Source organism: Spermophilus citellus, assembly GCF_964194105.1.
Source record: "Spermophilus citellus genome assembly, chromosome: 5".
Classification (NCBI taxonomy): domain Eukaryota; kingdom Metazoa; phylum Chordata; class Mammalia; order Rodentia; family Sciuridae; genus Spermophilus; species Spermophilus citellus.
Genome location: NC_138186.1, coordinates 116,847,401 through 116,862,922, shown reverse-complemented (window position 1 = coordinate 116,862,922; position 15,522 = coordinate 116,847,401). Strand labels below are relative to the sequence as shown.

At 41.4% G+C, this 15,522-nt stretch overlaps 1 protein-coding gene across 1 annotated transcript in view; it reads right to left on the bottom strand.

The window, feature by feature from the left end:
- Window positions 1–15,522, bottom strand: part of CEP57L1 (centrosomal protein 57 like 1) — a 237,698-nt gene that overhangs the window by 66,165 nt on the left and 156,011 nt on the right. Inside the window, exons 20-24 of the mRNA XM_081294808.1 lie at window positions 13,428–13,630; window positions 11,168–11,323; window positions 9,008–9,101; window positions 8,185–8,319; window positions 569–726 (exon numbers count right to left, since the gene is read on the bottom strand). Coding sequence (XP_081150934.1) covers window positions 569–726; window positions 8,185–8,319; window positions 9,008–9,101; window positions 11,168–11,323; window positions 13,428–13,630 — 746 coding nt within the window. The remainder of the gene's footprint in view (window positions 1–568; window positions 727–8,184; window positions 8,320–9,007; window positions 9,102–11,167; window positions 11,324–13,427; window positions 13,631–15,522) is intronic.

Sequence of the window (15,522 nt, the reverse complement as noted above, 5' to 3'; positions counted from 1 at the left end):
ACAATAGCAAAATCTTTGTTAGAATACGGCGGGAAGTTCTGGGCTTCTCAATTTAAGAGAGATATGGAAAATTTAGAGTTTCCTATTATTATTCTTGCTTGCAAAAAGAGTATAAACAGGGATAAGGTTGTAGCTCAGTGGATGAGCACTTCTCTCACATGCATGAGGCACTGGGTTCGATAATCAGCACCACATTAATAAAGAAATAAATATATGAACAAATATATTTTTAAAAAAGAGTATGAACAATTACAGAGAAAGAGGAGAGAGTGAAGGAAGGGAAGAGAAAGAGAAAAGAGGAGAGAGACAGAGAGTTAGAGGGACAGAGGGTAAAGAAGAGGCTTAAATTAAGACCAGGTGACTTTCTTTCATAGACTAGGGTATACTGGAAGGAGCTGAGCCTTCCGAGTGTTCACACAGGTCTTCATATGAGGTTCTTAAAGAAATAAAACACATACTAGTTACTCTGAGAGTTTAGGCTTCTTCAATCCCATAACACAATATTATCAATTGAATTAAAAGAGGATAATGTTATTATTTTAAACAATCCTCCCATAAGGTACAATACCTTTTGGTCCTCTGAAATCTTTCTGAAGAATGTGTAAGGTTGTCTGGGACTTTTGGAGTTGGGGATAACAGAGAGTTTTCTGTGTCATTCACAATTCTGGAATTTCTTCTTCTGGTTGGACTCATTCTGCCATGATTTTTCAGTTCTGCACTTACTTCCTAAAATATTTTAAATCATAGTGAATTAAATTGGTTAGATGTATAAGTGCTCTCTATAAAATTACATCACAGCCACAACTGACCCCAAGCACAAGTATATGCCTGAGTAAGTGGGAGGAGGAGAAGGGGAGAGGAAGAAGAGGAAAAGAGATACCACTTTGCACAACAAAGGGGCGAGGCACTAAGGAGGACTATTTTCAGAATAGAGTACTGTTGTCTAAAGCGCTATAAGAAAAATTCTCCATTCTACAAAGTGGTTAGGAGTAGTGTGCTATGTGGAGTAACCTTTCAAGAAATAATGTTGATGGATTTCACAGCTAGAAGATCTGGAAGATTCCCTCAGGGCACCTAAGCAAATGGAGGTGGGATTTAAATGCTGCCATGCCAATCCTCAAGAATACAAGCAACAATAAATGTTGGCAAGGATATGGTGGAAAATGTACACTCATACATTGCCAGTGGGACTGAAAATTAGTGCAACCCCTGTAGAAAGCAGTATGGAGAATCCTCAGAAAAGTTGGAATAGAACCACCATTTGACCCAGTCATCCCACTCTCAGTTTATACCCAAAGGACTTAAAATCAGAATATTACAGTGATGAAGCCACATAGTAGCTCAACTCACAATAGCTAAACTATGGAACCAACCTAGATGCCTTTCAACAGATGAATGGATAAAAAAAACTGTATATACACAATGGAATATTACTCAGCCTTAAAGAAAAACGAAATTATGGCATTTGCTGGTAAATGGATGGAACTGGAGAATACTATGCTAAGCGAAATAAGCCAATCCCAAAAAACCAAAAGCTGAATGTTTTCTCTGATATGCAGATAATAATTCACAATGGGGATGTGGGAGAATATTGATATTTTGGATTAGACAAGGGGAGTGAAGGGAGGAAGGGGGCATAGGGACAGGAATGATAGTAGAATGAATCAGACATTATTACCCTATGTATGCACATAAGATTACATGACCTGTGTAACTCTACATCATGTACAACCATATGAATGAGAAGTTATACTCCATTTATGTATGATGTGTCAAAATGCATTCTACTATCATGTATAACTAATTAGAATAAATAAAAAAATATTTAAAAATAAACAAATCCTGCCATGCACCCTGTGGTTAAGAAGGAGGAAAAGAAGGAGTGAGGGAGGGAAGCAGAAGGAGGGAGAGGTGAGAAAGGAGGGAAGGAGGAGTGGGAAAGAAAAAAGGAAAATGAGTATCTTCCAATGTTCCAGCTCCATTTGTTATGGAGCTGTGAGGCACAATGAACGGTATATTTTTCTAAACTAAAAAAGGTTAAATCTTCAAAGGAAAGTCCATTCTTCTTCTATGGAAGAATCAGGGAGATCCCTATATCAGAATTACTAAAGGAGACAGAAGAAGAGTGAGGCAAAAAGAAAAAAAAAATTCTAGGTAGAACATCTCAAGAGTTTCCAACCTTATTTTTTTCCTGAAAACCCTTGGGGTCTTCCAGTCTGCGGGAAATAGGAGTCTCTACCAGCTCAGGAAACTGGGGAGGTCCTACATGGTTGTGAGTGAGAAGAGAGGGAAGAGTCCTTGCTCTGCAGGAGATTCTGATGCTGGCACTTCGAAGGTGACCTTGTCTCTCTTCCTTCCCCTCTCAGAATCTGCTTCCTCACCTGGAACCAAACCCATCCCATGGGGCTGGAGAGGATTCCATGAGCCCACGTAGTTCCATCGCTTAGCTTCCTGCCAGCCTGCACCATAGGAGCTCCTGATCTCCTCACCGGCACTCTCCCTTCAGTTCCATCTTCAATTCCTTCCTCTTTTTTCCAACTCCTTCCTACAAATGTGTCCACCTCTCTCATTGTTCCTTATTTCTCCTACTCCCTCAACTTTCCTCCTCAATTCTGACCAAACTTCTTAATGAACTGCTATGGGCTGAGTGTTTGTGTCCCTCCAAAATTCACGTGTTCAAGTTTTAACCCCCAATAGGATGGTGTTTGGAGATAGGGCCTTTGGCAGGTGGAAAATTTAAATGAGGTCATGGAAGTAGGGCCCTAATCCAACAGGGCTAGTGCCCAAATACGAAGGGCAAGAGATCTCAGCACTCTCCCTTCCTTGCTTCCCCCTGAGGCCAGGGGACAAAAAGGCAGTCAGTGTAGGGAAGGAATATTTGGGTCAGAAAATTACCTCCAGAACACTCCCCCCTCCTCCTACTGTTGCCAAGGTGACCTGCCTCCAGAGAATTGCGCCTCCATGCAGGGAGTTGTAGAAGTTGTTAATTAATGCCCCCTGGGCTGCTCCCTTCCTGCCTGGATCAATCCACCTTTGGTCCACCTTCTGGTCACTTGTCAGGTCACTTGTATGCAGGATGGTGGGAGAGAGGCCGTGAAAAGAAAGGAATTACAAAATGTATAAAAGGGGCAGGACACTCCCACTTCCTCAGACAACCAGCTCAGGGGCCCCTTCTCCGCAGAGAAGTCTATCTTTGTCCCATCCTTTAATAAAACTTGCTTCTACACTTGCCTCTGCATTTTTTGGGTGTTCAGTCTTCACATCTGGGGAAACAGGACTTGACCCTGATGGATCCTCCTCACCCGCATCCCTACCACCTTCTTCACTCCTTAATAAGAGAACACAGCAGAAGGCCACATCTGCAAGCCACAAAGTCAGCTCCCACCAGAAACCAACCATGATGGCACTTTGATCTTGAACTTCTCACCCCGGAACTGTGACAAGGTAGATTTCAGTGGTTGAAGTCACCTAGTTTATAGTGTTCTATTGTGGCAGTATGAGCAGACTGATGCAAGAGCCATAAATACACACTCCTTGGACACTTCTGTCAGCCTCTTGCTCCTTAACTCTGGCCCTCTCTGGAGCTTTTACTCCAAAACAATTAGTAGACTTGCTCTGGCGTCAGCAGAGCAAGTTAATGACCTCATTTTAATCCCTAACCATCTGGGTTTTACCTCTCTATTCAAACTTACAGAATTCTTTCTTTCTAAAATAATAACTTTATTGAGGAATAATTTACACTTAATAAACATCACATATTTAAAGTGTAAAATCAGATATGTTTGGACAAATTTATTCAACTGTAAAACCACTATCACAATCAAACTAATCACCAAAGCCATCCTTCCCACCTGCTCTCTTCAAGCAACCACTGGTTTGCTTTCTTTTCTTTCTTTCTTTTTTTTTTTTTTTTTAATTTGGTACTAGGAATTAAACCCAGGGATACCTTACTACAGAGCTACATCTCCAACCCTATCTATCTATCTATCTATCTATCTATCTATCTATCTATCTATCTATCTATCTATCTTTTAAATAGTTTCTCAGTTGTTGAGGCTGGCCTTGAACTTGTGATCTTTTTGCCTCAACCTCCCAAGTTACTGGGATTCTGACACATACCTCTGCACACAGTAGCTGTTCTGCCTTCTGAAACTTTAGGTTAGAATGAATTTCCTACAATTTTGCATAAATAGAGTCATACAGTAATACTCTTTTTGGTTGGACTTCATCCATATTTTTGTACATATCAATGATTTCTTTTTATTGTCTACTAGTAGTCCATTGTAGGATGTATCACAATTTATTTATCCATTCCACCATTCATGGACATTTGAGTTCTTGACTATAATGAATATAGCGTCTATAAACATTTTTTTTTTTTTTTTTTTTGTACAGACACATACACTCATTTCTCTTGGTTACATACCTAGGGATGGAATGGCTGGATCACATTGTACGTTTATGTTTAACTTTTTAAGAAATTGCCAAACCATTTTTCAAGGGAGTTGTACCATTTTATTTTCTTACTAACGGTGTACTAGAGTTCCAGATCCTCAACATCCTTGCCAATGCTTGGGATGGTCAGTCGGAAACCTTAACCATTCAAATGGATATGAAATGTTTCTCAGTGGGTTTAATTTGCATTTCTCTAATGACTAATCATGTTGAACATCTTTTCATATTTGTCACCTACATCTTTGGTGACTCATTCTTTCTTGAAATATTTCCTTTGATTTTGTGTTCTCTCTCTCTTTTCTCCTCCTTCCCTTCCTTTTGTCCCCTTTTATTGTATCGAGAATTTATTCCTTCTGGTTTTGTCACCACTCCCCTTCTTGTCCTGTGATTATGTTATGTCTGTGTATGTGTATGTGTGTATACACACCCCCCACACACACATTCACAGTATACTTTTATGAAGGAGTCACAAAATTCACTTTAACAGAGTTAAAATAGACATGAACACTTCCTGAAAGAAGTAAAAACTGGGTTGAGTTGAATATCGGAGGATGAGTAGCATCCTATAAACAAAAGCAAAAGTGGTGGGTAGGGAAGGTAGACTGTTGAAAGGAAAGGAAAAATATTATGGGGAAATCTGAACAGAACCATGGAGATGTGAAACAGCATAAAATATTTAGGGCCCTTAGAATGCAGGGGAAGTGGCAGGATTGGAAGCCGGGGTTGGGTAGTAAAGACCATGCATACATAGCTAGGGAGGTTGAGCTTTGCTCTTTGGACTATACAGAGTCACTGAAGGCGTGGATTCTTTGGTCACTGTGTGAAGGGGAAATTTGACTGGAGGCAGATGTGGTGGTACAAGGCAAGGGCCCAGGAGGTGGAGGCTAGTTCAAAGGCCATTATAACCATAAAGATGAGATGAGGGCTGGGGATATAGCTCAGTTGGTCCAGTGCTTGCCTCAAATGCACAAGGAACTGAGTTCAATCCTCAGCACCACACACACACACACACACAAAAAAAAAAAAAAAAAAAAAAGATAATGAGAGTTTAACCTAAAGCAATGCAGATGGAGAAAAGGGGAATATTCAATCAATATTTACAATATGATATTGGCAAGAGTTAATGATTGAGTGTATGATCCAAGGTAAGGAAACCAGAGACATTAAGGGTGACTGAGGTTTGGGGCCCAAATGACTATTCAGATAAAGATCACTTAACCAAGAATGGAAATACTAGAGAACCATATGGGAGAGAAATTAGTTCCCTTTGTACATGCTGAATTGAGATGCCTATGGGATGGGATACACAAAAGTTGTCTAACGGGTACTTGGACACCCAAGTTTGGGGTTTAGTAGAGAGATTCTATGAAGTGATGTACTTTTGAAAGTTGATCATGTATTGGTTTCGGATATACAGGTTTTAAATCACAAGAGGTGATGAGAATAGCCATGGAGGACAGGTAAGGGAAGAGCCAAGGAGTTCTGAGGCACAATAGAGGGAAACACCAACATCTAAGAGCTGGGAGAGAAGAGAGGTCCCACTCCAAGAGATTGAGAAGGAACAATCAAAGAGACAGAAGAGAGCCAGGAGACAGTGGAGTCAGGCAAGCGGAGGAAAGAGAGCTTCAAGGATAAGGTGGTAGTCAACAGCATTAAATGGAGGAAAGAAGTCAGGTCAAGTTGCTAAACGGCATCTTCTGGGTTAATTAATAAGAAAGTTGGGCTGGGGTTGTGGCTCAAGCGGTAGCGCGCTCGCCTGGCAGGCATGCGGCCCGGGTTCAATCCTCAGCACCACATACCAACAAAGATGTTGTGTCCGCCGAGAACTAAAAAATAAATATTAAAAAAATTCTCTCTCTCTCTCTTTAAAAAAAAAGTCAAGGCTGAATCTAGTGAGAGAGGGGTGATGGAGGAGGGAGTGTAGCTATAGTACCTAGGGTGTTAGGACAGGAAGACAAGGAGTTAAAAACTATCCTTTCAGTAAACATAAATGTGAAGAAGAGATCCTAATCAGGGTACTGGCGAGAGAGGCACATAGGACAAGGACAACAAGCTTTATGGAGAGAATGAAAACAGTTCAGCCTGTCCATAATTGGAGAGTTGAAAGTGAAGTAGAGAAAGCAGGTAGCTGATTGTAAGGAGCATCTTCCATAGACATTCTGGGACATGCTGGTGGCCATAGGAACAGCAGCCATTGAACTGCTTAGTCCTGTCTGCTTGAAACTGATAAAGAGCTGTGAGGGGCACTGGCCATAGGCATGCTTAGCAATGACTGGTTACAATTGATAGGGAGCACAGCTCCATGGACATGCACAAAGAACATGTCCAGCTGCAATTACATCACCTCACTGGACATAACCAGTGGACATTGACTTTCACTATAACCAGTCACCAAAATACACCACCAACTTGGAACTGTATTTAAATTGCTGGTCCTGCCACATCAAAGAGTTCTGCTCCAAGGACATCAGTGAGGCTGGCTGCCTTGCTGTCCATCTCTGGACTGGCTCCACCCTTCCCTGATGTCCAGCCATTGACCGGAGAGAACCACCAGACAAAGACAACATCTGCTCTTTGGCTAAAAGAAGTTGCATGGCATCGGAGGTATTTTGGGAATCTTGGTTGCCCTGGGATTGTGTGATTTGCTTATAGTGTTTAATTAGTGTGCTTTGAATGCTAGTTGAGGTGCTCCCGCACACCCAACACTTTTTGCATTAATTGTTTATATTTGATGATTGGCGTTATCAAATATATGCTTGCATTTAAAGACAATCCACCTCTGAATAATTATTAATAGCACCACTCGCCATACTGATGAAGCAAGGTCTCAGAAGAGTTGGGAGCAAATGAATCAAGAATATACCCTACAGGTAGGGCCCGGCACATGGTGCATGCCTGTAATCCCAGTGACTTGGGAGCCTGAGGCAGGAGGATCACAAGTTTGAGGCCAGCCTCAGCAACTTAGCAAGGCCATAAGCAACTTAGTGAGACCCTGTCTCAAAATAAACAATTAAAAGGGCTGGGGATGTTGCTCAGTGGTAAAGTCTCCTGGGTTCAATTCCCAGTACAGGAAATAAAAAAGAAAGAAAAAAAAAAAAAGAATCTAGGTGATAAGGATCCAACTAGCAAAAGAAATACTTGAAACTCAGAAGGTGGAGGGAAGCAGGTATAATGTACTCAAACTTGGGAATGTGGTTGTGGGAACCCCAGTTTGTAGCCAGTCAGCCAGAAGTTCTGTTGGTCCAGACTTGTGACTGGATCTGAAATGGGAGCAGTCTTAGGACTGACTGAGCCCTCACCTGTGGGATCTGATGCTACATTCAGGTAGAAGGTGTCAGAACTGAATTGAATTAGAGGATGCCCAGCTGGCGTCCACTGCAGAATTCATTGCTTGCTTGCTGGTGGGGAGAAGTCCCCACACCTTTTGAGGTCACAGGGTGATTTGTCTTGTGAGTATATAGGATGAGAAACTGAATCTAAGTTTGTTTTTCCTATACAGGGAGGAAAGAGGAAAAAAGGGACTGAGAGGGGAAAGGGAGGAAAGGAGGAAGAAAAGGAAAGAACATGTCCAGCTGCAATTACATCAACTCACTGGACATAACCAATGGACATTGACTTTCACTATAACCAATCACCAACATACAAAGAAGGAGGGAGGGAGGGAGGGAAAGAAGGGGGAGCTGGTGATAGCGGCAGCGTGAGTCTGGCTTCTGCATTATGTAGGCTGACCTTGACATCAGCAGGACAGCCCACTGTCCTGTGATAGAGGGATGCTTGTTGAACTGCCACCATCAAAGCATTTTTCTGAGCAGCTTGACATGCGAGGGTCACTTGCATATTTTCCACTCCAGACTGGGACAAGAGCTGAAGGAAGAAAATGTGAAAGGCATTAGGAATTGCTTCCATAAATCGGCGAAGTTAAAGGTTGAGATCATCACTTATTCAACATATAAATTCATGTATGAATTTAACTGCAGGATGAGCTAGGATCCTTGTTCCTCAGCCACGAGACTGAATCTGCTCTCTCCCCAACAGCATTTCAATCCAGCAAGGCAGTCCTTAGGCCTGGTTTGGACACCATGAGGTTTCCCCAGTGGTCAGGAGAGGATGGGCAGGCTCTGATGAAGTTCAGTGGTGGGCTCTGGTGAGCCAAGATTAGATCCATGGTAAAAGAAAAGAAAAATCCAAAAACACATAGAGAAGCAAAGAAATCCAACTGTTGGGGCGGGGGAAACCCATCCAGTTTAAAAAGGTCATATAAAAACTCCAAATAATAAGTGTATATTTTAAAAGCCTGATGCAAAGATGGCCCTCTACATGTGTTTCTTTTTTCTATCTAAAGAAGCCATTATACGCGTGTTACAGTCTACATGGTTCAAACCAGGTCAATGCGCACAAGGACAAGGCGATACCATTGTTATTACCATTGAAGTAAAGCATTTCTTAAAAATGGAAGTCAATATACATGAATTAAATATTGATTTAAAAAACACATAAGCAAATTCTTTATTTTGCTTCAGTTTCTTTTGGAAAAAATAAATAAATAACTGACCTTAAGGATGGCTTCTTTCGTATAAAAACTAAATTTGCCAACTTGGTTATCATCCATCTCAGAGATGGCTAAGGCAAGTGTAGTGGGAGAATATCTGCAAGAAGAAATATGAGGTTGTTTTTTTTTAAATTTTTTTTATAGGTACCATATGGTTTTTTTTAAATTTTTTTTAAATTTTTATTGTTGGTTGTTCAAAACATTACATAGTTCTTGACATATCATGTTTCACACTTTGATTCAAGTGTTTTGATGTGACATAGTATGTGTCATGAGATGCCCCTTCGGATGGCACAAATGGCATGAGATCAGATCTGGAACATCAGCAGCACCAGCAATTGCGGGTTTTATATAAGATATTTCAACCTTAAAACTGGAAGGGCTCACCAGGTGCAGTGGTGCACACCTATAAACCCAGTGGCTCAGGAGGCTGAGGCAGAAGGATCGTGAGTTCAAAAGCCAGCCTCTGCAACAACGAGGCCATAAGCAGCTCAGTGAGACCTTGTCTCTAAATAAAATACAAAATAGGGCTGGGTGTGTCTCAGTAATTGAGTGTCCCTGAGTTCAATTCCTGGTCCAAAAAACAAAAACAAAAACCTGTAAGGCCTCTGGAGTCTTTTCAGTCCTTACTCTGCAGTTCGGTCGTGGTAACCATTCCATGTTTGAAATTCTTTTCTCCTGATCCCTCCTATTTTCCTCCCACCTTCTTGACCGCACCTGCTCAGGACACCTTGCTGACTTCCTCCTTGGAACACACCCTAAATGTTGTCTAATTTGGTTCCAAAAGTCATCCAAATATTCTCTGCAGTCACATTTTCATCTTGGGACATGGTCTATTGTCTATAACTATGAGATTTTGTTGGGTAATTTAATATCAATCAATTTTTGTTTCCTCCTGTGAATATGAGGATATTGCTCATCTCATAGGGTCATGGAAATACGAAACAGGGTAGTGTGCATAAATGTGCTTTTTAAAACGGAAGTCACTATTCTCATATCTGGCCTATGCGGTTGTTACAGTGGCCCTCCAAAGTGGTGGCTTCAGGGAATTAACATAGATAACATAATACAAACTCAAGACACAAGTGCTCTAGATGCATGCACCTCCCCCCTGGTGATTCAGAAGGCTCCTCTTGTCTTGTAGCATCTCTGGATCATCACTGGAGGACCAATCACCACCTGACCAGAGTACAGCACATTCAGGCAATTTGTGCTGATTGGTGGATTCCAGCTGAACAAAAAGGTCTCCTATTTTCACAGCAGGAGGCCCTTGAGGAACCGGTAGATAGCCTGGCTTCCGACTTGACTTTTGTCATTTGGAGACCTGAGCCTGACCACACTTCCTGCCTTGGCTTCTGTGGCATAGCTCTGTATCCTCAGTGCATTCTGGGTTTGGTTTAACTAGTGACAAAATAGAGTCAGGGAGATTTGCCTCCAGGGCATTATTTGGCAATGTCTGGAGACATCTTTGATTGTCAGGAAGAGCCAAAGGGTGGGGGTTTGGGGAGGACAGAGTATGTAGTGGGGGTACTACTGTCATCTAGTGGGTGGAAGTCAGGCAGGCTCCTAAATTATCTAAGACACACAGGATGTCTCCCTCCCCCAACGAAGACTTATCCAGTCCAAAATTTCCACAGTGCCTTGGGTAATCTGGGGGTATTGTATTCTACCATCCTAACCCTTTTTGTTCCAGCCACACGCTGAGGAGTCCTTTAGCATGTCAACATATCAGAGTTATAATTAGAGCAGTGATCCATATTAGCAAAACTAGGGTGATTCCCTCCTGGGAGTCACCTTTGCCTTCCCTGGGGCAGAGCCAATACCATAAACCTCCAGGGAGACAGCTGGGACCCCAGGGGAAAGAGCAGACTAGCAGAAAGGCAAGAGGAGAGAGGCAGAAGTTTCTCCTACCCACACATTAAAGGCTGCTTCTGTATAAGGAAGAAGATTCCTTCCCCCAACTCAGTAGATTCAAGGTCTGTAGCTGATAAACGGGGTTTCTTTCTGGTAATGTGCTTGACATGGCAGATGGGGCATAAGAAAGAGAATTTAGAAGTACAATTCATCTTGTTTGTCCATGGGTGGAATAATTTGTTCCCACTGGTTGTTTATTCCACCATTATAGTAATTTTTTTTTTTTCACTCCAGCCCTCCCAGGCTCACCTGTCTAGCCGACCACTGTGCTCCAGCAGAGATGTTATAAAGGCAGGAGGTGGCTGGTCCACCTTGTCCCTGGGTGATGCAAATTCAAAGTGAACGGGCCTCAGATATAAATGGAACTCTTCAAACCCCATCTCCTCAGCCAATTCCTTATAGTGCCTAAAAGAAAAGGAGAGCCAAGGCCATGTGTTAATATTTTCTCCTGAAGGAAAGTAATCATAATAAAACCAAGACACTTAAAAAAGCACAAAAGCAAAAAGTCAAACAAAAGTTGGCCAAATACAGTGTGGGAAGTGAATGAGCCCCGAGGCCTTGCGTTCTGCTCTTGCTGTGACCATTGTGGGCTGCAGAACACAGTCAAAGTAGAAGGAGATTCGCTTGGGCACTTCCACCACTCTCATTTCCTCCAGGTTGGTTTCTGTCTCCAGAGCCCTCACAAGGTCACCAATGTCACTACCCATTCAACATTCACCATTTTCTCCTGCTCCTGCCCAATCTTTCTCATTTTCAAATTCTGGTGTTTCCTGAGTTCAAGACCTGACTCTCTTCTCATTTACTGCATCCCCTCCTTGAGCCGACTATCCAACCCCAGGCCCTAATATCACCCCCTCATATAAGACTCTGTGACTCCCATGTCTAGCTTGACTCAACTCTCAGCCCCAGTCCCAGGTTTCCATGGTTTGCAGTGTGGCAGATGCCAGGTGGCCCTCTGGCATCTCAGCCTTACATGTCTACAATGTTCTCCTAGTCTCCACACCCCTGTTCTCACACATTTCTCATCTTGAGAAGTTGATGCAGGAAGTTCAATTGGCACCTGTGTCAGTCTGCTCAGGTTGCTGTAATGAAGTGCCACAGAAACACACAAAGTGCTTAGTAGCTTAAACAACAGAAATATATTGTCTCAGAGTTCTGGAGAATAAGTGTCTGAGATCAAGGGGGACAGTGGAATGAACCTGGCACAACCTTCTGATGTACATATATGAATACACCACAATCAATCTCCATATTATGTACAACCACAAGACTGGGATTCCAATTAGAATAAGATACACTCCATGTTTACATAAATATGTCAAAATACATTCTACTGACATGTATATCTAAGCAGAACAAATTTTTAAAAAGAAAGAAAAAAAAATGGAGTTCATATGAGTATATGACTAGCGTAACTCCACATCATGTACAACCACAAAAATGGGAAGTTATACTCCGTGTATGTATAACATGTCAAAACACACTCTACTGTCATTCATATATATATATATATATATATATATATATATATATATATATATATATATATATATATATATTTTAATTGTTTTAAAAAGATGCCTGGCATGGTGGTGCACGTCTGTAATCCCAGCTGCTTGGGAGGCTGAGGCAGGAGGATCATGAGTTCAAAAGCCAGCCTCAGCAACTTAGCAAGGACCTAAGCAATTCAGTGAGACTCTGTCTCTAAATAAAATATTTTTTAAAAGGGCTGGGGATGTGGTTCTGTGGTTAAACACCCATGGGTTCAATTCCTGATACCAAAAAAAAAAAAAAAAAAAAGGCCCTCATCAGATGCAGATGTAGCCTCTCAACTTTGAACTTCCCAACCTCCAGAACCAGGAGAAATAAATCTCCATTCTTTATAAATTCCCCAGTCTCAGACATTCTGTTTATAGCAGCACAAAACAGACTAAGAGACCAGGTTATGGGATATCATGGTAAACAATGTGGACAGGGCTTTTTGCATTCAGGGAACAGATGCTAGCAGAAAAACTGGTAAACCAGTATTAAATATCAATTAAAAAGTCATGTGCTACGGATGGGTGCGGTGGCGCATGCCTGTAATCCCAGCAGCTTGGGAGTCTGAGGCAGGAGGATCGTGAGTTCAAAGCCAGCCTCAGCAACTGTGAGGACCTAAGCAACTCAGTGAGACCCTGTTTCTAAATAAAATACAAAATAGGGCTGAGAGTGTGGTTCAGTAGTCGAATGCCCCTGAGTTCAATTCCCAGTACAAAAAAAAAAAAAAAAAAAAAAAGTCATGTGCTGAGTAGAAAGGAAACCTAGGGGCCACTGGGAGGACTTAGCTAGTTGAGTGGTCAGAGAGGTACATGCAGGTGAGGTCTAGAACGTGCTAGGTGATCACTTTAACCAATTAGAAAACTCACTCTGGGGCAAGGCTTATAGATGGGGAGGCCCGGGCCTGTCATTTATTCCCCTCATTTTGCTGTAATGCTCATGTCTCACCTGGCTCCTTGGCCCCCCTACTAACCGAGCTAGGTGTGCACTCTCAAGACTCATTGCGATTAGACGGTGGCGGAGAGTCAGGAGTTCCAGAAGTTTGGAAAATGTCTCCAGGAGCAGCATGTGAGGCTGTTGGCCCTGTTTCTGTCCTTCGTCTGCTGCGGATGTGAGTGCAAGCAGGCCTGTCTCCTCCACGAGAAAGGGATCTCCCATCACTCTAGCTGAAAACAGCTGAAAGAATGCAAAGTACCTTTCAAAACACACACACACAAAAAAAAGACCTCACATTTTTTTTTTTTTTTTTTTGAAATGCTGTCATTGCATGGACTCTGGGTCCAGATTTCCTGAGCTCAAGTCCCAGCCCTGATACCATCTCTGTAAAGTAGGGATAAAAATAATAACAATATCTACTAGATACTATCAGATAATAACTACCTAATAGGGCTGTGTTAACATACATAAAGACATTTGTTGTTATCATTATTGTAAATGTTTTCAGTCTAAATAAAGACAACAATAATCTAAATAGAAAAATAAGTCCCTGATCTTAAAAATTATTTTGGTGGCCAAGAATTTTTTATAAATCCCTCTAATTGCAGTTTCAAAATTTCAAGTATTTACACACATATTAACTCATTTTTATTTTTGCCAGACACTCTCCCACCCCAGGAATTAGGCACCACAGACACCATTATCCACCTTTGCCAACAAGGAATCAACAACATTGACGCTTTCCAGAATACAACAGCACTCATACACGTTGGCATCCGATTCTCTAGTTCCATATTTTTCCCATGTATGGAGCCTGTCACTTGATGTCTTACCATAATCTAGTGCTTATAATTAAAATATAACTCAGTAATCTCTCTCTTCTCCTCCCCTCTATACCAAGCCCAGGGGTATCTGGAGTAAACTGAGCTTCCTAATGCCGTGTCCAACAGTTTGACAGGACACCCAACTGTCCTCACAGGACTCCTTCCCCATACTTAGAGCTGGCCATGGGTAATCTGTGAAGTAACAAAACGTCCTTTAATGCCATGTGGTGCCTCCCTCGTGGGTAACTCTGCTCTGACATCTTTTTTGTCCCCTAATGTACCACCCCCAACAAGGACTAAGTTTGGGGACTCTCTATCTGCCTTTCCTGGTTTGGTCCCCCAAGGTTCACCAGCTTCCTCATCTACCCACTTATCTGCCAAAGGATGTGTGTACTCAAGGATGCCTTTCCTAGACCCTTGATGTCTTCTAGCAGGATACCAAAGACAGTATTAAATTCTTGCATGTCTTCTGGGAGTAATACTTCCCCCACTTTCTAACCTAATACAAAAAAAATCTGGCTAAATATTTAGCATTTCTAAGTACAGATTTGAACACATTTCAAAAATGATTATTAAGGGCTGGGGGTGTCACTCAGAAGGTAGAGCACTTGCCTACCATTTGCAAGGCCCTAGGTTCAGTCCCTGGTACCAATAATAATAATAATAATGATAATACATCAATAGGAGACTAGACAAATATCCCAGGTATTCATTATGATTTATGAGAAAATTTGAAATATATTTTAAAAAACAGCACCATAAGACAATGTAGAAAGAATCTTCAGTAAATGATAGTAGAATAAATGGCTGATAATTTGAAGAAAAACTCAATTTTGATTCATACTTTACACACACACACACACACACACACTTGAGTGAAATAGTAAAGGAGTTAAATATTTTTTTTTATTTAAAAATCTAATATTATATTTAAAATAAAAATGAAAAATATTATAGCTGTTGATGATAGGCAGAGAAAAGCCAATGCTTTAAATCATATTCTACAAATTCCTGAGGAAGCAAACAAAAGCAACAGACCCAAGAAATAAAAGTGTCATTCAAGAATACATTCCTAGACTATACCAAAATTTCATCTCACTCCAATCAGAATGGCAGTCATCAAGAATAGAAATAATAATAAATGCTAGAGAGGAGGCGGGAAAAAGGCACACTTTCGCACTGTTGGTAGGACTGTAAATTAGCACAACCACTATGGAAATCAATACAGAAGTTCTTTAAAACTCAGCCTGGAAAGGAGTTAAATATTTTAAAAACAAAAGCAAACCTTTAAAATTAGAATAAAATAGA